Source organism: Marmota monax, unplaced genomic scaffold, assembly GCF_021218885.2.
Source record: "Marmota monax isolate L192 unplaced genomic scaffold, Marmota_monax_Labrador192_F-V1.1 WCK01_AAM20220418_F8-fsc00002, whole genome shotgun sequence".
Classification (NCBI taxonomy): domain Eukaryota; kingdom Metazoa; phylum Chordata; class Mammalia; order Rodentia; family Sciuridae; genus Marmota; species Marmota monax.
Window position 1 is genome coordinate 37513774 of NW_026693571.1, and position 26671 is coordinate 37540444.

At 43.7% G+C, this 26671-nt stretch overlaps 1 protein-coding gene across 5 annotated transcripts in view; it reads right to left on the reverse strand.

Moving 5' to 3' along the window:
* Tmem131l (transmembrane 131 like) overlaps positions 1-26671 on the reverse strand; it is a 171262-nt gene that overhangs the window by 143207 nt on the left and 1384 nt on the right. For all 5 annotated transcript variants that reach the window (XM_046458755.2, XM_046458751.2, XM_046458752.2 and 2 more), the window contains exon 3: positions 19279-19322. In XM_046458755.2, the coding sequence (XP_046314711.1) occupies positions 19279-19322 (44 nt within the window). The remainder of the gene's footprint in view (positions 1-19278; positions 19323-26671) is intronic.

Below are 26671 nucleotides of genomic sequence, written 5' to 3' on the forward strand. Positions count from 1 at the left end.
GAGGGGCTGGCTGGGCATTCCAAGGCCTTGCTGGCACTCTAGGAATTCATCTTCAGACTTTGTTTCCAGCAAGGGTTGACATCCTCTCCCTAAGCTTGGGTACGGCCACATCCTCGTTAACACAGTCAAACAGTCCCATCATCGCATGGCTGACAGCCAGGGTCCCTCCCTAGACACCTTCACACCTCCCAGGGACCTAGCAGCTAAAGGGTAAACACCTGGCAGAGCAGGGCCTAGCTGGTGGCCCCCTGCACCCAGAATTCACAGCAAATATCTAGAACATCACCCACATCCGCCCCCCCCCCCCCCGCCCGGGGTATCAGCTCTCTTGGAGTCCACCCCTCCAACTGAGAGCTCCAATCCCTCCCAACTCCTATTAGCTCAATAACTTCCACGTGTTTCCCTTTCCCAAGCCTCATCAACACTCCTGTTTGCAAGAAGACAACTTCCCATTCTTCAGGAGAGACAGCCTCCCGCAAGGTCTGCCACTGGTTGAAAGGACCTTAGCTGAAGGGGCTTTCCCCAGCTCACAGCACCCAGGACAAAGAGACTGCAGTATGGGGTGTTAAGGGTAGTTATATCTATTTCAATGGCCCTTACTGCAATCCCTAGGTCAAGAGGGTTTTTTTTGTTGTTTTTTGAATGATCCTATGACATAATAAGCAAAAATAAAATAATGATAGTAACATCTCATCGCCAAAGGAAAACACTGAATATTTTGAAATGTATTCTTGCAGACAGCACAGATAAGTTTTTTCTGTAAAGAACTCAAAATCACATCTTTCTCTTTCAAATATTTTATATCATTATATACGTGGCCGTACTGTTGTACATTTAAGCTGTTTTTCATTTTGGGCCAATCTAAACAGATGGATAGCCCTCTATGCACAGCTTATTAGTTCATCCTATTTCTTCAAGAAACTCTGCACAGTGGACTTCCTTTAAAGCACACACTAACCCCTTTAATCTTCATACGACAATCTTATAAGGCAGGTAACGTAACCACTGAGCCACATACCCAGCCATTTTATTTTTTATTTTGAGACTTGGGTCTTCCTAAATTGCAGGGGGTCTTGCTAAGTTGCCAGGCTGGCCTCAAACTTATGATCCTCCTGCCTCAGCCTCCCGAGTTGCTGGGATTACAGCTGTGTGCCACCACACATGACTACAGTAGGTATTATTAATACCCATAGCTTACAGCGGGGGAAACTACGGCACAGAGAGGTTTGACAACTTACTAAAAATCGCCAGCTAGTAGGTATGATGTCAGATTCAAGTCAAGGTGGTCTGGCTCCAAACACAACTTCTAGTTTTGGACTACAACCCTTTCCTGAGGTTGGAGAAAATATTCCTTACCAGGTAATCACTACCACATCTGCCTGTACCTTACCATCTTGTTTCAGAGGCCTGCCCACCAGCACTCTGGGTTTCTAAAAGAAAGAACCTTGACACTGGCTCATTTCTGAACTTCTGTTCCCTAACCCTCCTTAACAACTATCACCTCAGCTCAGCCTGCGGGTTGGCTCTGACCCACACTCACTACTCCTCAATCCGCCCACCTTGGTTTCCCACTTTCATTCTATGCCCCCGGCCCTGAGCCAAATTACACAAAGCCAGAAAAGATTTAAGTAAGAAGAGCTAAACTGGAAACTCAGCTCCATACACACCTTACTTCATGTGTGGCCAAAGTCCTGTGTCCCTTCTCTTAAAGTTATACACATTCCTAGAGAGCAGAGACTGTTTTTATAACCTACTAGTTTAACCGATATGTTTCAGGGGCTTTCTAGAAAATGCAAAATGCCAGTTTCTTATTACCATTATATTGCCTCCCCTCTCCCCAAGTAGTGGAGATCAAACCCCAGGGCCTCATATCATCTTCTAATCACTGCGTGTACCAGAATATTTGTCTTCTCCAGGTCCAATTTGGTAGACTTGAGACATTTTAAGGGCCAACCCGAGACACAAGACTGTCCTTTTAAAAAAGTTTTACATATATGATACAATAAGGATTTAGAATGTTTTCTGAAAAAGTCTAATTAAAACTTCATTAATTTAAAAAATGGAATGGTTAGACAAGGGATACATACATTCAATTTCTTCAACAAACTCCCTCTATTTTTAAATCTGGGATGCTTCATGAATGTGCATGCCACCCTTGCCCCGGCACCATCCTTATCTACTCAGAATTGTTCCAATTTTAGTGTCATATGCTGTCGAAAAGACCACTCCACGTTTTACTGAAGGAGAATTAAAGAGAAAACCATCTGAATAGTTACGGTGCCTTACCCAGAGTCTAACTAATGTTACAGAAGTTGCCATCAATATCATGGACATTTTAATCAGCACCCTAGTACTAGTTTTTGTTTTTAATTCTTGTTTTAAATAATATTCAGGTCAAAGTTTCTGTAACCCCACCTTGTGTTTCCCTAGTTTTTATGAACTGGCAACACTGTGGTGTGTGTAATGAAGGGAAGTATCCCAGCCTGCTTTTCCTGTCCTCAGCACAGGGGAGAAAGAAATGGAAGCAAGTGGCCATGTTCAAACCACATCCCTGACATTATGCCTGCAAATGCCAGAAACGAAGTTTGGTGGCCAAAAACGCAGGCTCAAGTCCCAGCTCTAAGGCTTCTCATCTGTGACAAGAACTGAAACCTTGAGAGAGAGGAGAACAGAGAGCAATTACTTATACCTGACTCTCAAACAGGACTGTAAAATGGAGACGAGTCTATTTTCTCTTAGGAGTTTCCATGAATTAAATAAGCTGACACTTATAAAAACGACCAGAATTGTGAGGTCCTTGATGAACATCAGTCCTCTAACCCAGAATCCAGGTTTCTTTATCCCCACTGTTTTCCAGATGAGATCTGCTTCATGAGGTCTTGAAAATGCACGGAGGACACAAGACCCGGATGGGCTTCAAACTAAAAAGTGTGATGTGTCAGCGGTGACATAGAAAAATCGGTGTGCTCAAAGCATACTTACTTTTGAATTTTTAACTTTTTCATTATACTTCATAATAAATTTTGGTAAAGTTACAACAGGATTATGTGCTTATTGTAATAAAAAAAAATTTCAAGACTCTGGAAAGAGGGGGCAGATTCTGACCATTTTTACCCAATATGGTGCTTTTATACAAATGTGGATTCCTCTGGGAAGACACAGGAAGGAGCAGCTGGGCCTGGCAACCCTGTGGGCAGTGGCATGAAGAAAGATGCTCAAGGCAGCCTACTCCTTCTGGTCTCCCACCAAAAGCCACAACAGACAGTTTTCTAGATCTTCGGCCTCCTCACACTCTCCTAAAAGCTAAATGTTTACGGTAACAAGAAGCAGGATGAAGCCTCCTAAACCAGACTTCCGTACTGTAGGAGAGAGAACACGTGCTCAGGGCTGCCACACATACTCAAAACTGACGCTCCTCTAAACTTTCTATGAGAAACACACCCCACCCATTCCTACGTACTGTTTCACACAGTGTCTGGAACACAGCAGGTGTCAATAAGTGGTAGACACGATACTGAAATTAAAATACTGCAAAAGCTGAGAGAAAACTAACCTACTATATAATAGCCTGATATGGATGTGAGTGGGGTCCCCCAAAAGCTCCTGTTAATGGAGGAATATTCAGAGGTGAAATGATTACATCATGAGAGCTGTGACCTAATCGGCCCATCCGGGTTTGATGGTAACTGTAGGCAGGTGGGGCGTGGCTGGAGGAGGTGGGTTGTCCTGGAAGGGTGCATCTTCCCTGAGGCCACTTGCTCTACCCCTCGCTGGCTCTCTGCTTCCTGACCGCCCCCCAACCCCACCAGGAACTGAGCCACCTTCCTCCACTGGGCCCTCCCCCCATGATATGTAGCCTCCTCCTGGGCCCAGAGCAACAGAGTAGACTATCTATGGGCTAAGACCTCTGAAACCATGAGCCCCAAATACTTTTCCTCCTCTCAGTTGTTCTTGCAGGGTATTTTGGTCACAGCCTCAAAAAAGTTGACTGAAACAAGCCTAAATAACTTTTTTGATACCAACAGTCTATTTGGGGAACCAAAAGAAAGCTTTAAAAAAACAATAAAGGCAGACATGGGTGCACATCTGTAATCCCAGCTACTCAGGAGGGAAGATCACCAGTTTGAGGTCAGCCTTGGCAACATAGTAGGGCCCTGTCTCAAAGTAAAAAATCAAAAGGGCTGGGGACAGAGTTCAGTAGTAGAGCACCACTGGGTGCCCAGTACTGCAAAAACACTAAGGGAGTGTAGCTCAGTGGTATAACACATGTGTAGCCTACAAAAGGCCCTGGGTATAATCCTCAGCACCAAAAAATAAATAAATAAGAAAAAATAAATGAGCTGGGCATAGTGGCACACACCTATAATCCCAGCTTCTCAGGAGGCTGAGGCAGGAGGACCACAAGTCCAAAGCCAGTTCAGCAGCTTAGCAAGGCCCTAAGTACTCAGCAAGACTCTGTGTGGAGATATGGCTCAGTGGTCAAGTGCCCCTGGATTCAACCCCTGGTACCAATAAATAAATAAAACTGTATTTTATAGGGGCTGGGGCTATGGCTCAGCGGTAGAGCGCTTGCCCAGCACAGGCGAGGCCCTGGGTTCGATCCTCAGCACCACATAAAAATAAATAAGTAAAATAAAGGTATTGTGTCCAACTACAAATTAAAAAAATGAATAAATTTTTAAAAAATTTTGAAAACCTATATTTTACAAAAATACCTCTAAAAAAGAAATCTAGAGATCCAGAGACTAATTATATAGAGAGGGTTTTTACTACACAATAATGTTAGATAATAAACGCACAAACTAGTACAAATTAAAATAAAATGACTATGACAAATTCTTAAAAGTATGGATACATAGTCTTAACGTAAATAAAAATTATTTTTACTGACCGCATGAATGATTGCAGAGACAAAAAAAACTGATATGAATCACTGTGAAAACATTAATACAAAAGACCAGTGACTTAAATTTCATATGAATAACAAGTGTGATTACCACCGACCTGATCAAAATCCCTAAAGGACATGTGTGGGCAAGAAAAATCCCGGAGATCCAAACCCTCTAGACATGGTTTTCTTCCTCATTTCTCACTTGCTAGTTTCCTATTCCACGAGCTTCCCACCTGCTCCCCCTTCTCTTCTTTTAGTCAATATTACAGATGTTTAGGTCTCTTAGAACATCTCATTTTTTCTCTGCAGTTTCCCCTTTTATCTCCAGTTCAAAAGTGGAAATAAAAAGAAAATGTAAACAATGTGTTTTTAAGTGACACAGAGACCCTTAAACTCAGCAAGAAGCCGGGCTATCTGATACTTGTGCATCCACAAACCCAATTCTACATGCCACAAATGTATTTCTTAACTTGGCAAGGACAATATACAGAACACATCTCTGAATTAAGTTTTGTTTTTGCTGTGCTTTTGCTTGAGATTTAGGCTCATTTTTAAGTCTAGAATTTTGGCTTTTGATAAAGAGCAACACAACTTTAATGGGCCCTTAGCGTACTCAGGATACCTTTAAGATTGCCCAAATAAGCAATTAGGATAGTCCTCCTTCTTTAACTATGGCCCAAACTCGGTGAATTAATGAAACCCCTTCCCACCTACCTAAACATACTTTCAAATTAAAATGAAGCCTAATTTTCCAACCCAGGTTAAATAGATTAAAAGATTAAGAAATAGAGAGCAAGTGCTTTCTCCATCTCACTCTCACATTTCAACCTCAAATTACCCCAGCCCTCTAATGACTAGAGTAGTCACTGTGAAGGCAGCTAATTACCCACGAATTACACCAACCGTAACCAATTTCAGGATCACAGATCAGATTTTCCCCAAACACGAATCTGCTAATTAAGTGACATGAAAGTCCAACTAACAGGCAATTTGGAAGTGACATTTATCCACCTGAAAGTAGACTTACAGAATAAGTATTTAAATTCACAACAGCAACTATCCCCCACGGACAGCACGATTACACACTTGGATAACTGTAGTTAAAATGCATGGAAGCAGAGACTCATCTCCTTGATTCAAGCATTTCCAAGAAACAACAGGATTCTCCACCAGGGAATGGTCCACATGGATCTGCCCAGGCCTGAGAAGCCACCCGCAAGTACTCACTGGCTAAGTTAAATTAGTAATCCAACAAGTTTAAGACACTTACAGACACCAAAGCACACACAGCCTGACATCCATTTCTGTGCTCTGATCAAAGGAGTGTGGTTTGATTTCAGAGCTTGGCCCAATTTGTTCATTAAGCTTCCCACTTATTTCTCACAAGGAAAAAAAAAAAAATCACAAAAGAAAAAATATTTGTCCTTAGCACTCACAAGTCTGTGCAAACAAAGAATTTTCCCGAGTATGCTCCTACAGATACCCAAAGGAAAAAAAAAAAAAAAAAGAAACAAAATCCATTCAACCAAAAGACCAGGTTCAATGAGCTGGAAAGAAAATGTGTGGACTGGCTGTGCAGCTGAGCCGGCCGCACAAAGCCCAGCTGACCGGCTGGCAGGGCTCTAAGAAATGAAGCTCCCCAGCAGGTCATTCCAGAGCGCCTGCCCAATACCAAGAAGTTATTTCCTAGAAGCTCCGGAGTTAGGAAAAGGGAAGGGGAAAAGGTGAGGGGACACCCAGGAGGACTCACAAACGAGTCTCTCTGGTTACAGCCTGAAGTGTGAGATCCCCCACAGTCATATATACAAAATGACACGCTTAAGTCCTCACCCCTAGTACCCTACTGGAAAAGGTGGTCACAGATGCCATGGCTTAAGATGAGGTCATACTAAGGTAGGAGGGGCCCTGACCCAATACGCCTGGTGTCCTTATTAGAAGGTGGCCATGTGAAAACAGACACAGGGAGAAGAACGCCATGTGACATGTGGTCACAAAAGCAGAGACCCTAGACAGACACCTGCAAGCCAAGAAACCCTGAAGGCTGAACAGGCTTGCAGAAGCTTGGACGAAGCAAGGAAGAATTCTCCACTGGTTTCAGAGGAGCGCGGCCCTGTGGACACCTTGATTTAGGGCTCTGGCCTCCAGACGGAGAGAGAGTCAGTGTCTGCTGCTCTGAGTGCCCAGTTTGTGGCACTGTGTTACAGCAGCCCTAGGAAACTGCACGGCACACTTGAACTCGGTTTTCTTCCCCTTGCTACGCCGTCCAGCCCCCTCAGTTGGCAAAAGTTCCCACTCCACCACAACAGAGCCAAAGGGAATCCCCAGCCTGTGGTTTGTTTGGGGAGTCCCCTTTCCCCTCTGAGTGACACATTAGGCCTTGTCCCAATTTTATTACTTCTCTGCAGCTCCCATCTGCCTCCTGCGGGCCTCACCCTGCCCCTGGGCACCACTTCCCCACTCCCCACCCTCACCCCTGACGGCCTCACTGTGGGAAGAGGTGGGGATGTGGAAGTCCCCTTCAGTGTGGGTGGCTCCTGCACCACCTCACTCACCCCATTTCTCACAGATTTTTTTAGAACATTTCTTTAGTTTTCACTTAAGTCATTAATACCCTTTCTCCTCACACCCCAACAACCCCCACTCTCACTCTCACACACCACAACTCAGTCTGGTGCCCACAGGGGGCTGGGGCAGGGGACAGACCTGAGTACACAGAGCACCCTGTCCTATGGCCACTCCCATTCAATAACTGAGCCTTTCTGTTATCCAGCCAAGGTTTCTGCCAGACTCACTTCCCTTATAATGAATGAATTCTGAGAAAGTTCCTCAGTTCTCCCCTGGAGGCTGCCCTGCCATGGCCTAACCCACCTGTTCACCAGGCACGCCAAGGCCTGCTGGACCCGAGGGTGAGCGTCAAGCTCACCCTGGAACCTGCTCCCCCGATAACTATGACAGAACTCCTTCAGAAACACTGGGTCAGGGGCCTGGGGTTGTGGCTCAGTGGTAGGGCGCTTGCCTAGCACATGGGAGGCACTGGGTTGGATCCTCAGCACCACATAAAAAATCAACAAATAAAATAAAGGTAGTGTGTCCATCTTTATTAAAAAAAAGGAAAGAAAAAGAAACACTGGATCATTTAGCTGCAACCTCATACCGTATAATTCTAGACACCATATGAGTTCTAGATCTTCTAAAACCCTGGGCCAGTGGTAGTGAATAAAACTGGAAAACAACCTCCATCTCCCAATTTCCACCTCACAGTTTGGCCTACAAAACCATTTCTTGCCTCTCACTATTTAATCTTCAACAAAAGTATATTTTGAAATGTGATTCCCTGGATGCCTTACTCGACCAACTGCTCTAAGTCGGAGCTTGCTCATAACCCCCCCAGGGCTCCTTAACCCCTCAGTGCTGATGGCTGGGCCCCTCCCTTGGAGCTTCTGACTCAGTAGTCTGGGTGGGGTCTGAGAACTTGCCTGTCCAACAAGTTCCCAGGTGATGCTGAGTCCGCAGGACGCAGGACCACACTCCAGAGGCATGCCCTAAACCGCTCACTCACACTTGCCTCCAGTGACTCATGGCACTAGCACACACTGCTGCCGGCTTGCCACCGACCAGTCCCCCTTCTCCCATTTAGGCAAAGCCCTGTTTGTGGTCGTTGACCACGGTCAGTGACTAATCCCTGCTGCAAAGCTCATCACAACAGTCGCCCCACTCCAAGGATGGTGAGGGGTCAGTGAGCACAGACCCATTTTTGACCTGGAAGATGCTGAAGGGGGAGTCTGCTGAGGGGTGCTGCTGAGGAGGAGGCTCTTTTAACCTGCCCTTCTGGATGAGGCCTGCAGCTCTCCAGAGGAGAGCTGAATGGCCCACTGAGCACAGCAAAACAAACAGGTAGAAAGCCACCAGCTGGAGCTGACGCTAACCTGCAGAGCAAACCAGCCCAGAACCACCCTGCCCCCTGGCTTCTTGGTAAGTGACATAATGCGTTCTTTATTGTCCAAGCCAGTTGAGTCAGGGTTTTCTGTTACTTGCTGCTGAAAATAATCACAAAGCAAAGTGAGCTAACAGGAAAGCTCACCAAGGACGAAAGGCAACCTCTCAGCACACATTACAGATGAAAGTAAAAACTTCCAGGTAATGTTCCACAAACTCCACAGCAGAATGTCCACGGATGATCAATACTTAGTATGAAACTAAACACACGACCCAGCACAGAGTAACATTATTGAAGATCTCTCTTTAAGAGCCACACCCCTTTTTTTCAGGGGTTTATTAGGAACCATGTAATTCTGGGGCCTAATAAAGAATAGTTGCTGCTACCTATCAATCTTAGACTTGGTCTCCTCCCAAAAAGCAGACTGTCAATGTATCTAACACTGTACTCACAACATCAAGGTAGACAAGTATACCTGGAAGACTCCTAGGATCATGAACCTGTTTGTCCTTTTATAGCTCTGTAAACTTAAATATAACTTTTTAATCTTTGTGAACTTATCTCCTCACCTACAAAAATGGGAATATTACCACACACCCACCCGGTTATTTAAGGATAATGCATGTGAAAGTACTTTGTAAACCATAAAGTATAAATACCAGGGCAATTACTCAAATCCAATTTTAATGGATTAAGTGGATTTAAACATGACTTGATTTGAAGAGATAAAGATTAATCATGATCCCAGAAGAATTACTTCACCAAAAATTCATGCTAACATAGATATGTCATAACTATCAACTGAAGACTGGATTGTAATTCAAACTGAACTTCACCTGTTGTAAATAACTTAGGTGCAGCAAAAGGAACCAACATCCACAAAGTAGTATAACCTTGAAGGTCAATGTTTTAGTATAACCCTATAATATAACCCTGAAAGTCAAGAAGGCATCAATGGATTTCTCACTCTGTACATTTTCACAATAGTTCACTTGGAAGGCCACACCAATTGACTCTGCTTTCACTGAAGCTATCCTCTGGAAACCACCTCCAAATCCAGCAGTGAGGCAGGGCACAGAGGCGCACACCTGTAATTCCAGTGACTCCGGAGGCTGAGGCAGGAAGATCACAAGTTCCAGACCAGCCTGGGCAACTTAGCAAGACCCTGTCTCAAAATAAGATATAAAAAGGGCTGGGGATGAGCACCCCTCAATCTACAGTACCAAAAAAAAAAGAAGAAGAAGAAGAAAATATATATGTATGTATGTACACATCCATAACCACACTCTCCAATAGAGAGGAGTGGGTATCTCTGGACATTTCACAGAAAGCAAATCACCCTTCCCACGGGAGAAGTTCAGCTCATCAGTCGTGTCATTCTGAGTGGTTCCGTGGACCTCCTTGCTGGATGAGAGAGAGCCCATGCACTGAGCCAGGTTTTCTGAATGAAATACTTGCACAAACTGGACAAAAATAAACAGGACTGGAGGGAGGAGCAAAGTGTGGCCCTAAACCTATGTTTCTAAAACCAGGCTAAAGGAAAACAATGCCAAGAATCAACTACGGCCACCTGGAAATAATAAGAGGAAACAATCTGTGAGTAATTTGTTAAAACTCTTTGGTAAATTTTGAAATTTTTTTTTGAAGAATTGTCACACTTATTGTTTATTATACTTTAATAACTACAGGCCGCTATTTTGGAATAGCACTGAGAAGAACTACAATAAGCAGACAGAACTTTCTTATGTCATTAAACAGGCTGCAATGGCCATCCTAATACAATGGTCTCTAAAAACGCAATCATGAAACACCACAACATCTGTGAGATTCTGTCTAGACTACCATAGCGATTATTTGCAAAGTGACAACATTCTTTTCTTACATTGGGGGCAAGATCACAATACACTAGAGTCATATTTCACATGTGGAAGACTCTTAACAACAAACTAATAATTCGATAACAATTCATTTAAAATAAGTAACAAGCTCCCAGGAGACCCCATTATCCTAATACTGGTGTTCCTCGACAGAGGATACTGCCTTGGGAAATCTTATTTGTCCTCTGAATGTCGAAATCCCAAGCTGTGCTGCCACCTCCCACAGTGAGAAGCCTGGTGTCATACTACACCTAGAACACCTCCTCAGAACTAATCGACGTCGCTGCTGCTATGTCATGACACACAGGGACCCTGTGACAAGGCTAATAGAGAGCGAGCCAAAGCACAGTGCCACTGCATAAAAGCAGCCTAAAAGGACTAAATGTCAGTCTCCCATCTAGCCATGGGCTTTCCTGATGAAATATAAGTCAGGTGGGGGGGGGGGGCGGGCAACATACCCAAATCTCTCTCTTGCTTACAATGCTCTTCTTGTCTGAAAACGCCTCTCTCAGCCTTTCATCCGAGGGCTGGGACTTCCAGGGGCATGTCTTCCTGGGCTGCTGAACCCGCCCAGCTCTTTCTTCAGAATGCACATCTGACTCAATGGGTTCCTGAGGTTGTCTGCAGTTAAAGTCCTGCGATGTGCAGCCGCAAATAATCAGTGGCACGGGAATGAGATTAGGCCTTTCAGTCTTGCGCTATCTCTCCTCTCCTAAGGGCAATCCCAGTCTAAAGTAGGGGATGCCGCAGTTCTGGATTCAGCACATTACCTACAAAAGCCAACCTCTCCAGACTGCGCTTCCACGTTTTTAATTCAGTAGTGCTGACACTAGTAAAGTGTTTTGTACATTTTCATTCTAGACTAATGCTTCAAAATTCTTAAAGGATTAAAACTTCTTTGATATGGGAGTTACTGCTTTATACATCCTTTTCAATACAAAAATACAGATGGACACAAACCTAACCACAGCAAGGTCTACAAAAAGATACGTCTAGAGCAGCTACAAATTTCAATGAAAGGATTCTGAGTCTACAGTACTACTTTTCTAATTTATTTCAATTGAAAGCTAAATAATAACATAAGTAGGTGTTTAAAGCTTTGCGAAAAATTACGCAACCTCCATTTTTAAAGTTTTTAAAAAGGCTTTTGTGCCTGGAGAACTATTTTAATATATACCATAAACCTTGCTTAAAAGCCTACACTGTATTAAGGAGAAAACCTAAATTATAAAATTGATTCTAGTCAAAATTCACATTACATTGTTAGCACACTGTGCGGCAGGAGCGAATGCACTCATTCTGCAAAACCCCTCAGGGCCCACGAGAACCTGCCAAAGGTTCCACCGGCTACCCAAGACCCATTCTCCCTAAAAACAGGCCAACTACCTAACTCAATTGAAAAACCACAACCTCTAATTCTAACATTGACGCCGCAGTTTCAATGGCAAATTCAGCCTGCAGCCTTGGATGTGGAGAACACGAAGAACAGCAAGTAATCAACGTGAAACTGACTTTAATACCACGAGCTTCATCCCTGCGTTTCAGCAGGTCTTTGCTGGGACCTTTGAAGGAGACTCAGATGGGACCTTTGGTATCCTGAGAAAGGCAATTTCCAGAGGAGTTCAGGGTCCGGTGCCAAGGAAGTACCAGCAGGATGAAGGGAAGTAGGCAGGATGGGGAAGAGTGTTTTGGCAGAGAGAGAGGTGAACCGAGTCTGTGGGGCTGAAAGGAAGTGACAATGGGGGAGGGGGCAGAAGCGAGGTGCAGGACCTCAATCACAAAAGGACGTCTACATGCTGAAGAGTCTGTACTTTATCCCAAAAGTAACGTGGTTCACAAAAGACTGTTTTTAAAAGGACAGGGAAAGATGTATGTTTTAGACACCTCACTAGGGTAAGAACACCAAAAACTGGCTGGGGTGGCTACACAGAGCAAGCGAGAGGGCATCTGAAGTCCAGTCACGTCTAGTGACACCTAGGATGGGAAGAGCGTGAAAGAAGTCAAGGGGGCCGGAGCTGTCGTGCACCAGGAGGGGCTGTGCTTGGGGACCAGGGACCCAGGAACTCGAGTCAGGGCACATTCATTGTCCCTGAAAGCCGCAGGGACATCTCAGTCGGCAACTGAAAACCCTGGGCAGAAGAAGGGAGGGAGGGAGGGAGGGAGCAGACGGAAGGGTAAAGAGAGAAAGTAAGAAGGCCAGCCAAACACACCCTGAGATCATTCAGGGAGATGACGAGTGGGGAGAGAAGACGGTCCACCATGAAAAACCTTGGGGACAGTTAACAAGTGTCAGACCCCATCAACAGGTGAGGAACTTAAATTTTCAAAGGAGAACAAAGAACAGCGGAAAACAGTTCCATTCCCTATGGGGGCTCTGAGCTACTTTCTTGCCAAAAGGAAGCTTCCCTCGGTCCTTGCTGTCTCCAAGTTTATCTTTCAGCATGTCACGGAAAGGTCCACTGGAGTCCCTTCATGTTCTGGCTCGGGATTTGTCTTTAACCGACCTCCCACTGTTTCAGGAGAACGCATTTTGCTGCTGTTCCTGATAAAAGTGCGTTTTAAAACCAGGCAAAAGCTGCGAGGTGCAGTGGAGCAGGAGCCCAGCATGCGGGAGGCCCTGGGTCACCCCCAGCACCACGGGGACAACGGCGGGGAGAAGACGTCACTGACACTGAGCCTAGGCGGTCGGCATTTGTGATTTTTTCAGAACATTTCAAAGCTGAAATAATACTCTATTCATATTTTGTCAATACTTCAAACTTCTCATATTCTAACAAATATTACCCCCTCAAAAAAGGCCTCTCAGAGAGCAGACGAGCTTCCCCCCCACAGGGCATCAATTCTCGTAAGAGCCGAAGTCGGTGCTCATGTGCTCATCACTGAATCGCCAACAGCCATCTTTCTTTCTCAGCAAAGGACTAGACTGCTGCGGATATCTGAGAACACCCAGGAGAAAAGGGGGATGGGGAGGAAGGAGGGAAGTTTTTTAATAGTGCTTTCCTGGCTTTCAACCAAATACAATTACCTATACCCACAGAAGATGAAGTCAGGATAACGAAAACAAAGTCTTCAGGAGGCCAAGGACCCTGAAAGCCTCCCCGAGCTGTCTGGGGCAACAGGCACGCTGGCTGCTCCAGAGCCTCCGCCCAGCTTGGCAGTGGTCTGGGTCTGGTCCCACTCGGGGCAGACCCCAGGGGCAGTGATACAGCAGAACCACCCATACTCTGGGGTGTCGGGGAATAACTGAAACTGCTTTTCACATTTATTATTTGCTATTATTATCAGATTTAATGTTCCAGTTCCTAGTTAGCAGTGGCTTCTGTACAGGAGCTCTTCAGAAATGATGTCTTCATTTTATTTTATTGATAAATGGTGGCTTCATTGACTTCAAAGTCCCGCTGACTATCATTAAAAGTTGACACTGAGGGGTAGTTCTTAAAACCAAAAAAAAAAAATCACAAAAAGTTTTTGAAAGGTACAAGGAGATACTAATAACTTCATAAATAAATAAGATCAATGATAAACGACAGGGCAAACCTTAGAAGGAACCCAAAGTGTAATATTCACAAGTCTATATTAACAAATTATTGACTATGTAAATAAGAGGGATTAGACAAATTCCCTCCCATACCAAAGAATTTCAAAAACTGTGTTCATATGTGGTTTACTTTCCATTTAATAATTTGACTCCAAAAAGGACCTTGGTCAGGTGACGAAGGTTAACACCAAAGTGATAATTCATGCTGATAGTACACACCTCTGACATGACAGGATGACAAGGGCAACCTATTTATGTGGTCTGCCTCCCCCAATCCATGCCCCAATGTAACCATGAGAAAGATACCTCACAAACCCACACTGAAGGACATTTAACAAAACATCTGACCCCTACTCCTCAAATCTTTCAAGGTTATCTAAAACAAGGAAAGGCTGACAAATGAACAACCAAGAGCCTAAGGAGACATGATAACCAAAAGTTATCATGGGACAGAACCCAAGAACCCCAGGTCTGAAAGTGCAAGACCCTATCAGCGACAAGGAACTTTGGGGTTTTGCTAAAAAACAGTTGTAAACCAAAGTATACATATCTACACTGATATAAATGAATGATCGCCTAAATAAGGGAAGAGAAGAATCTCCCATTCAGAATTTACAATAATCTGAGTAGGTGAAGCTCAACTCCACTTGATGACTTGCCTCCAAAAATGACATCGGGCAAACACGAGTAAAACTGAAGAGTGTGGGGTTCAGTGCAATAATGTACCAAGGATAGTTTCTCAGTGGTGACCGACGTACCAAAGTCATGTAAGACATTAACAATAGGAAGTCGGGTGCAGTGGAGCAGGCCTGCAGGCTGGGGATGGGGCTCAGTGGTCAAGTGCCCCCGAATTCAACCCTTGGTCTCTCCCCCAAAAAAAAGACATTAACAATAAAGGCACACTGAGAGCATACAAGATATGTGATACGATCTTTGTAACTCTCCTATAAATTTGCATCTATCCTAAAGCAGAAGGTTACTTTAAAAGTAGCAAGGCACTAGGTAGGTTTGGGAAAATTTTAAAAATTAATTAACAGTGCCAGGTGTGGTGCATTTAGTGAGGCCCTAAGCAACTTAGTGAGACCCTATCTCAAAAACAAACAAACAAAAAAAAAAAACAGGCTGGAAATGTGGCTCAGCAGTAAAGTGCCCCAGGTTCAATCCCTGCCAAAAAAATCCCAACTCTGCAATAGAATGTAAATAAACAGTAAATACTTTGGTGACTAACCAATAATAAAACATCACACTCAGGTAATTCTTAGAGCTCTAGAGTCTGCGTTTTCAGAAAATGGACACAAGGAAAGTTTTCTAACAGCGGCATCTCAGTCAGGTCATGATCCTGCCTTTATACAGCAGGAGCAGATGCTGGCCCAGAGGGCCAAAGAGGCCAGAAGTCGAGTCCGAGGAAAGTCACGAAGAATAAAAATAACAGGAATATCTGAAATCAAGAAGATAAAACATAAAGCAAGGCTGATCAAACCATAAACCACCGTCTACTGAGTTTTCAAATCAAGGGGGAGAGGATGGAGAATAGAGTGTAAGGCATTTCTTTGGACGACAAAAATGTTCTAAATTTGACTGTGGTATTTTTTCAACTCTGTGAATGAGCTTTTAAAAAAGGGTGAACTGTAAGATATGTGAATTACACCCCAATAAAGTTATTACCAATAAGTAAATCAAGAGGTGGCAACCAACGTGGGGAAGGGGGATAATGAGGCCCAAAGCCAGAGTGCTGGGCCACTGAGCTACCTCCCAGCCCTTTCATTTATTTATTTTCTATTTTGAGACAGGGTCTCACTAAATTGCCCAGGCTGCAATCCTCAACGCTATTTTGTTTTGTTTTCAGTTGTAGATGGACACAATACTTTTATTTTTTTATTTATTTCTATGTGACGCTGAGGATCAAACCCAGTGCCTCACACGTGTTAGGCAAGCGCTCTGCCACTGAGCCCCAGCCCCAGCCCTTCAACATTGATTTTAATGAAATGAAATAGAAAATAGAGTACACTGCAGACAATAAAGGTGAACGCTTTTGTGAAACTTTAATTCATTTTTTAAGTAAACATATGTACATGTATATATTCACAGATCTCTCTCTATATGCCTGTAAGCACAAAGTTATGAGGGCAAATGTCTTACTGTCAGCGCGAAGAGCGAGAAAGCCACCATTCAAAATCATTCATGAAATGCTCCCTAGTGACTCACACCTTCTGATCATCTGAGGCTGCGTCAAAAGATCATTGAGGCTGAAACCTATTAATACACCTTTAAGTTCACTAGAAAATCGACAAAAAGAAACTAGTTCTAATTAATAAAAAGGAAGGCTGGTCTGTGGCTCAGGGGTAGAGGGGATGCTCAGTACCAGCGAGGCCCTGGGTTCAAGTGCCCGCTGTCCCCAGAAAGAGGCAAGAACCACATCCACAAAAGAGAACAAATGCCAAGGCACAGGCAGTCAGGCACCCACGGCTGTGCTCGCCCACACCTGGGTCCGCAGGCCAGGCCTCCCGAGCTCCAGAAGCACACCACCCACTCACTGCCTACCTGCCACCTCCACTCGGACGTGTCACATCAAGTCTGAGATGCCTAGGAGACAACCAAGCGGAGTTCCGGATTCCCCTCCCACTAAATCCTTTCCCATCACAGTCATCACCTCGCAGATGCTCAAACCAAAGTCTAGAAACCTCTATTTCTCTCTCCTGCATATGCCACAGTGATCCAACAGCCATGAATTCACCCCACCCCAAAAATAACTTCCCATCTCCCTCCATCCTCCATCACCACCCTAGCCTGAACCAGCCCACAGTCCTCACCGGGTTTTGTCCCACAGATCCGAAAAGGATTTTAAGTTGTCCCACGTTGAAAATTTTATGAGTTTAATGGTTATAAAAATACCCGTCATACTGTACTGATATTTCTAATAAAACTCTTAATCATTTTTAAAATATATTCAATGAGATCTAATAGCATTACAATGATATCCACCATTATGCATTTCTAAAAATATACAAAGAGGCTCTTTGTACCTGGATATTTTATGTTGCTCCTTTCCCTCCATGAATTCATTTTCATTCAATTTCCCCCAAAGAAATGTAACTTAATATATCTATACACAGCTGGGCACAGTGCCACAGGCCTGTAATCCCAACTACTCAGGAGGCTGAGGCAGGAGGATTGCAAATTTGAGGCTAGCCTGAGCAACTTACCAAGAACTGTGTGTAGCACTCGCCTAGCCCAAGTGAAGCACTAAGTTCAATTTCCAGTAAAGAGAGAAAAAAACTATACCCAAAGCCTTTCGTACTTTTGCAACAGAACAATGGATATAAATTGAAATGTCCTGTAACACAGGATCTAAGTGCTGAAATTTTTTTCTGAATTATCATTATGATTTTTATTAACATACAACTGATCAAACCAATAAATTCTGATAGGTAATTAAACATAAATAAAATCTGATTGAAAATGCATCCTAGGGGCTGAGGTGTTGCTCAAGGGTATATGGAAGGCCTTGAGTTCAATTCCTAGGTCAGGAAGGAACAAAGAACCTGCATCCTTTAGTGAGACAACAGAACTGTCTTTTCTCCCTAATGGGCTCATATGAACATGATTTGCTGCTAGAATGAGACAGGTTTAGTTAACGTCAATGCAATCTTGTTTTTACTGTCCTTTTTTATTTTTATTTTTTTAATGCTAAGTTTTGAAAAAGCTTGTTCACACAAACAGATGTGAGTAGAACGAGTTGTTACAGCAATGGCCCATATTACCTAAACTCCAAAAACCACACAGTGGCCTATCATTAAACATAACTTTTGATGATCCATAAGCTGCAAATTGGATTGTATACTCACTCCTTCAATTCTGTTTAAAGCAAGGACTTGGAAACAACCAGGAGTTTTAAAAGAATGTGTCTTAACTAGAATAATTTCAAATTGTCCCTTTGTCTGCCCAAGAGGAAACAAACAGGATTAGGACTGGGTGAGAGAAAGGCCTTTATTTTAGAAATTAGAGACGTGAGATTGTGAAAATTGACGTAGAAAATAACTCGAAACCTCTGACATATTGATTTCAGAAGACTCTATGGGCATCTGGAAACCAATTCTCTGAAATTATCCTCATACTAAGTGCCACTTAGTCTTCATGCACCTCCAAGAGACCAGAATCCTACTCTGACAACTAATCAAAACTGCCCCAAGATATTCTCTTAAAAATGTAATTTACATTTTTTTCATTTGATAGCTCCCTGCTTTACGAACTCACACCACAATTAAAAATAAAACTCAAGCTCTCGGCGAGACCTCTAAGGTTGCACACCTCTTTCACTACCCTACAAACCAACACCAACTTTCCCCAAAGGTCTTGGGATTCCTGCCACACTTCCAACCTCAGGGCCTTTGTGCCTGCCATTCGTGCTGCCCCAAGCACTGGCCCTCTGCTTGCTAGGTGGCTGTTCCTACTTTCTCCAATTGTCAGCTGGAATGTCACCTCCTGAGAGGAACTTCACCTGACTGCGTGCTGTCTACCACAAGAACCTAATGCTTAGTAGTTCTTATAAACACAATTATTTTGCTTACAGTGATGTCTGACTTCCCCGTTACACCCAGAGCAGGTCTAGTTCAATATGTCAATGTTCAGCACCCAGCAGTGCACGACCCCAACAGATGTTCGTCAAGAAGACGGAGGGCGTCAGCCTGCCATGGGAGAAGTGAGGCTGGTGTGTGGCAAAAACAAGGGGGTTTTCCAACAGCCTTCTGTACCACCTTATTTTAAAACAAAGTCATATTAATTGTTAGAAATCACAAAGGCCAAACAGAAAGATTACTATTACAGATAATTATGTTAAACAGGTACATACAGATACTTCAGAGATACTTCAGAGCATCCAGAGAGGGCAAGGAAATTTAGCATGCAACTATTGGCCCCCCGTTTTTTCCTTACCTCTGTTCTTTTTTTGTCTCTGAATATTTATTAAATTGTCTTTTTTTCAAATTTGTTTTAGTTAGTTACACACGACAGTAGAATGCATTTTGGCACATCATACCTCTGCTCTTGAGAAGGTTCCTCCACATCCTCTTCAGACTCACCCTATTGAAAAAGAAAATGCTTTAACTGCTGTTTCAAAGGAACACAAAGTCACCAAAAGACTCTCACAGGGTGATCTTGTAACGAATGTCTACAAGAGTCACCGGCACAAATATTCCATAGGTGATTTATTTAAAGAACACCACTGTAATGACAAGAATTTTAAAGGACATAAACTGCCAAGTGGTCCCTTAGAAATTCACTGTAAGAAAAACAGTTTCTACTCATTTAAAAACCGTGACTTGAAAGTAAGCTCAACAGGAGACCTCACTTCACAGCCTTTGATTAACGTGTAAGTTTAATCACACCAGATAAAGTTTAAGGCTAATTAAATCCCCAAATACAGAAAATGTATTCTGCTGAGCTCAGAATCTTCTTAATGAGTGAAAACCTGATACATTCTGACACTGAGGTAAAAAAAAGCTGATAACTTGATAAGTGACATGAATACCACACTCAAAAGCTCTCCCAAAACGTTGACCAGACGCACCAGGAGGAAATCTGACCTCATTAACATACGGGAGGGGGAAAGAAGGAACTGAAAAAAAAACACAAGGTCAGGCCCAAGTAATTGCTGCTGCATGGTGCTGGGTGCTGAGTGCTGGGTGCTGGGGACGGGCGAGCTCTGGGCGCAGCGTTCTTTCTGCAGACACTGCCAGCCTCCTGGGTCCTGGCCCTTCCGGATGCACCAGCTTCTCTCCAACCTCCTCCTGGCACTTCTGCCTCCCTGGCCTCTCCTCCCTCCCTTCACCCAGGCTCCTGGCCCAGACTCCTCTGCACCTACCCCCTCAGCCCGGTAACCACAAAGCCTGAACCCCTATTTGCTGCCCCGTCTTCTCACTCCACACACCTGGGGAGACTCATGGATGCCCATCTTTCCACAGCCTCAAACTCATGCGGTTTTTCCAGCACAGCACCAACCCAGGGCAGGGATTGCCCAAGACCCCGGATGGCTTCCTCTACCACTCCCAGACACCTCTGGGATGTATCAATTGTCTCAACCAGGGCTCCTCAGAAACCATTATCTCGCGCACCAGCAGCAAAAAGCTTTTGATGGCCAACCCCGCCCCCATCCGCTGAGGGCACCTCACTTTACTTGACCCCAGGGGCCAAACCTTAGGGTCACCTTGCACAGCCCCCCTCCCTTCCCCTTCAGGGACAGGCTCAGACCCGTTCTTTCTTCTTCTCCACCCCTTACACAAGCAATATAGCCCACACCCTCAGCACCCCAGGCCTGGACTGCAGGAGACAGGGCCTTCTGCCATGCTTTATGGATGCTGCCTCCAAACAACTCTGTGCATCACCAAAGACACTCTCCTCCTCCACGTCAATCACACAGTAGGGATCCAGACTCAACTGCCTTGTTAATCCCTGCTCAAGGACTTACCATGGCTCCTCCTGCTAGTCAGACCTGCACCAAGCTGTTTTCTTGTTTGTTTTTTGCAGTACCAAGAATGAACCCTGGGCCTCACACGTGCTAGGCAAACAGTCTACCTCTGAGTCATACCCCCACCATCACCTACTCCACCACCAACTTCAACAAGCTCTGGGGTACAACTTTAAAGGTCACTGTAAAAGCAGTGACCTGCATTGTCTACCATATGAGGTTCCGAGGTAGACTCCTGTCACATATATTTGCCATTACCCATCTCTAAGAGCCTCCCTCCTGCCCTAAGCTTTAGGAAAACCCCTGAAATACGCACTGGCCTATTCTCTCAGTTCCTACATTTCTGAACTTGAAAGCTGTCTCAGGGTATTACCAGTCTCATCTCTCACCAACACCACCAACTTCTCAGAAGGTAAGGCCCAATCCTATAATACTATTCCTCCCTGCCCCACATCCCTCTTGACTGTGCCTCAGGGCCCTTGCACTGACTATTTCAACTCCCTCACTGCTTTCCTCAGGCTGCCTCAAGTATCTATCTCCTCCTCAAAGTAGCATATTTTGACCTCTTAAATTAAATCTGCAACTCCCATCACCACCTCTTCCTCCCACCATAAAATTTATGCCCCTTGAACAGATCAAATAATTTATAGCTTGCTTCTCCCCCCAACCAACCCCCTACCAGTGCCAGGGATCAAACCTAGGGCCTCACACATACTAGACAAGTTCTCTACCATTGAGCTAAATCCCCAGCCAGTCTTTTGGGTTTGGGTTTGGGTTTTTTTTCAGGACTGGGGGCTGAACCCATCGCTTCACAACCAAACTACATATACAGCTGTTTTTTTTAATTCTGAGACAGGGTCTCACTAAGTTCTTCTACCCAGGCTGGCTTCAGGTTTGCTATCCTTTTGCTATCCTCCCGAGTCGCTGGGATTACACCACCATACCTGGCTAGTCTAGCTTTTGTCTACCATCCCTATGACTCCACCTAGACTGCAAGCTCCGCAAAAGCAGGTGTTTTATTTACTGTAACACCCCCTCGAACCCACAATAGTGCGTGGCACAAAACTCGAGCTCAACAAATGCCTGCAAGGCCGAGCACAGTCCAGCCGCCAGACACTAGTGGATGCAACTATATCTGAAAACATCATGAACATCAAGATAGAACGCGAGGGCTGGGACTGTAGCTCAGCGGAAGAGCACTTGCCTAGCACATGGGAGGCACTGTGTTCGATCCTCAGCACCACATTAAAAAATTAATTAATTAAAATAAAATAGTTCAGCACTGGAGCCCTAGAACAGCATGCCTTCCACCCCCAGCACCACACACACAAAAATTTTTCTTTCCACTGAGACACACAGCTGAGGCTCAGCCTCTGCAGCTGAAGCATCATGGGTTCAAATCCCACCACTGCTACTTTCTTATTGCCTTGGACTGGTTATTTAACTGCTCTGTGCCTCACTTTCCTCAACTGTAAAATCAGGTGGGATTTCATAGTTGTCAAGTGTGCAGATATGAGCTACTACTCACACCGTGCTGAAGTGGTGTGCACAGCAGTCAGCCCATTCGTTATTATTTTTCCAATGTTTACAGTGGAAGTAGATTAAACCAAAAATAAACCTTGATGACAAAAAGATTTCCAAATACTAGTCAATGATTCACTGACTGGAGAAAGATGTTATTACATAACCCAGTACCTGAAATAATAAAAAGGACCCGAAGGTTCAGCGTACCATTTCCTGTTTCACTTTCTACCAATTTCCGTTATCTACACCCTCAGACTGAAAAGGGGAGAACACCAACAGGACATGGTCTTTTTAAAGGCAGAGCTTTTCTCATTCATCACTGGATCCCAGGGGTTGGGCAGGGCCAGGCCAAGGTCAGTGTTTGCTAAATGAACAAACAGGCCTAAGAACAGCACTGAGCCGGCCCAGCCCAGGCCCAGCAGGCTCCTGTGTCTGCTGCTCAGTGGCTCCTGCTCAGCACCTTCTCCGCCTCCACATCCCTAACCAGCGACAGGGAGCATCAGCAGTGAGTCTTCATGGACAAGTCTCAATGGATTGGAAGAACAGGTTCTAGGCTGCCCTTCTTACTAAGAGGACTGACACAAAAATATCAAGCAATAATAGGAGCTGGATACAGTGGCACATACCTGTAACTTGGGAGGCTGAGACAGGAGGCTTCCAAGTTCAGGGCCAGCCTCAGCAACTCAGTGAGATACAGTCTCAAAAATAAAAAGAACTGGGGATATTGCTCAGTGATTAAAGCAATCCTGGGTTCAATCTCCAATTCCAAAATATAACAATAACGGATAGCTGATAATGATAATAATAGGAAATCGATACTAAAGTCATTTTACCTGCCACCATCAGAACTGTCCTAAACTCACAAATGGGGCACAGGGCAAGGCACTGACAGCTGCCTCTCCTCCACTAGGAAGGCTTCATGAGCTAACTACTGAATGCCTACTGTATGCACAACACTGGCCACAACAGGGTCCCAAAACTCAGCAGCCTCCACATACACCCCCCACCTTTTTTTTTTTTGGTTTCAGGGATTGAACCCAGAAGCACTTAACCACTGAGCCACATCCTCAGCCCTTTTATATATATATATATATATATATATTTTATATATATATTTTATATATATATATATATATTTTTATATATATTATATATATATATATATATATATATATATTTTTTTTTTTTTTTTTTTTTATTTAGAGACAAGGTCTCGCTGAGTTGCTCAGGGAATCACTAAGTTGCTGCGGCCAGCTTTGAACTCACGATCCTCCTGCTTCAGCCTCCCCAGCCACTGGGATTATAGACGTTCACCAGCATGCCTGGCCCCAGACCCTCTTACTGAGAACCCAGTTGGGGTAACAAGACACATACAAGACAAAGGGAAAAATTCAGACACTCAAAAGACACTATAAGAAACTCAAAAGAAGGTTTGAAATGTTGAGGTTAGAGGTAGAACTCAATGGTAGAGCCCTTGCCTAGCAGGAGTGAGGCCCAGTATTCCATCCCCAGCACCAGAAAAAAAGGGGGGAGAAATTATGTCAACGTCATTGCAAGTTAGGTGTCATGAAGAACTAGCCCTGAGCCACTAGCATAACAGTAGCAAGCATTCATTCAGCAAGATAAGGTATGGGGTTCACTCAGGCAAGGGTCAAGCTGGAGGGAGAATCCCAGAGGACTGACTAGAGCTGAAGACAAGGTCAGACAAGGTCCTTGAAGGCCAGAGGTCCTGAAGGCCAGAGCACGTCAAAGTGCATGTCACCCTGTATGGATCATAAGAAATCACACACTATTCTGGCCTCAAAAATGAAATAAGACGGCACACAACCACAACGGAGCTGCCTCTTGACAAAGAAGCTAATGAAAATACTTGTTACCATTACCACTTTTACAGTCAGTGTGCTGAAGGAGAATCGGAAGAAAAAAATTCTATAAACTCAAGAATTAAAATCACAGTTTTCATAGGGCTGAGGACTTAGCTCAGTGGTACAGGACTTGCCTAGCATGTACAAGACCCTGGGTTCAATCCTCAACACTGCAAAAAAAAAGAAGACAACAATAAAACTTATCTATATAATCACAGAACACAAGTACTGAGTTATCTGTACTGGTTCAGCCCCTTCAAAGCAGAAAAACTATTTATGTCCTAGATCGATGACATCTATGGGTCAGCTGAGAGACCACCAAAATGCTAGGCAATCTACATCAGGTGCTAAGCTCAAGGCACATAATCATCACGAACCTGTCAAATCAGCACCATCACCACCACCCCCACCCCCACACACAGACATACACTTTGCAGGTAAGAAAATGGAGAACAGAGAGATGAACTGAGGCTGGAAATGTAGTTCAGTGATAGACAGAAGCTTAGCATGTGGAAAGCTCTGGGTTCAATCCCCAGCGCGCACTTGAACACATACACACACAAAGGTAAATTAACAGAGGTAGAAAGGATAAGAGCCAGGATTCATACCCAAGAGGCCTGACAGTTCCTGACAATTCAATCATTATATATGGTTTTATTAATGATGAGTTATTCAAGTTCCTAATCATAACTATATCAGGAAAAGAAAGAGAAAACAATCAACAGGAAACACTTCCAAAACAAATAACTATATAAACAGTGTTGGCAAAGGTTAGTATTATGTTTATGGAATGCCACCACCTCTCATGTTCCTATTCTACCCATCATTGTAACCCTTAGGTTCCAAAGGCATCTCTTAGCCTTCTTAAACGAAAGGAACTCAATCTCCTGGTTAATTAAGCCAAAAACCCTCAAACACCTATAAACATTCTCTTTTCCACATACTGTCTATGACACACAGTGGAACCTTTTCGAAGAAATTTCAAAAACACTTTTAATTCCTTAAAAATAACTTTCTCCCAAACTCTGTGCAGCTGAGAGATACATATATCCCTTATCCCTGCCCAGGTATATGCAGAGTAAGATCATCTATAAAAAGTACATTTAGTAGAGATGGAGTATTTAGAAAATTATTTCAAACACCAGTTTCACTTTCATTACAGCTGATAAAAATAGCTCAGCTATAAATGCCTGTATAGTGAGTATTCCAGAAAGACAACTTCTCAATTCTAACAGTTTTTTATCAAAACAAACCATTACAGACAAAATCCAACTAGAAAGTAAGCATTTTATGAAACAATTTTGAGCCTGTAAATAATTCATTTTATCACAGACCTTAACATTCCAACTCTGGGCACAATGACTACAACACCATAACAAATGAGGGTCTATGATTTACTTCCCTTTTAGTCTGTGCTGGATTCCAACCTTAACCATCAGAGGTGGTCTACAACTGAGTAAAAATACAAACGCACATAGACACCAGTTGCTTCTTAACCAGGGTAACATTCTCAATTGGTAAAATGAGGGAGTTGAGCCAGCTGTGGAGGCAGAAGGCTTGCATGAGTCCAGGAGTTCGGGGCCAGCCTGGGCAACATAGGGAGACTCTGTCTCAAAAAACAAAAACAAAAAGCTAGTTGGTTTGAGGGGGAACTTAGACAGCTACTGGCATTCAGGGAGTAGAGACCAGGGATGATGCCCAACATCCTGTGACAGTGAGGACAGCTCCCCAAAACAAAGAATCCTGGACCAAAAAGTCACTCATGCCACTGCTGAACAACTCTTGAGACAAACAAACATATATATTTTTAAAGTAAATTCATCAAGCGTTCAGTGTGGTTTTCTCAGTAGGGTTATGAATGATTCCTACTTTATTGTTCTTCTTTCTGTATTTTACAATGTATTATTTATAATGGGGGGAGCCACTTGGGAGTAAACTTTCAGTAGAAGGAAAGATGATTTGCTGATGGGGCTTTTTCTCAAAGGAATGGTCTCATGCAGCCTGCTAGCGTTCAGGAAAGGTCCAGGAAATTTTTCCTCTAAAATCACCTCTGCCTTCAAGCTGTTATTCATTAGCCCTGGTCAAAAATGAATATTCCAAATATCTCAAAACCAGCTTTCTCAATGCTTCACATAGAGAGGAGAAAGCTGAAATGTAAAACTGCACAGCCTCTCTCAAGTGAGATTATAGGTAGATGTTCCGTTTTTAATGCTGTCACCAATATGGGAAGTAATGAACCTTAAAACTGCCATACACAAGCTGAATACTCTTATCATTCAACACACACCCTCGAAAATACATTTTAGTCATTAGTGCTGCTAGTGAAAAAAGGTCAAAAACATTATATTTACATGGGTACTTTTGAAGTCAGTAAGAATTTCTTGTACAAGCTAAACCTTAAAAATCAACACCAAAGCTTCACAGTACTTTATCTATAGCAGCAGGAAACCCACGGTGCTACAGATTCCCAATAAAATGTTAGTAATTATTTTTCCACATGCAATCATCATATAGGGGGAAAAAGAGAAAACCTGAAATTCAAGTTCATAAGTGGGTGTATTCTAACAGGAATTAAA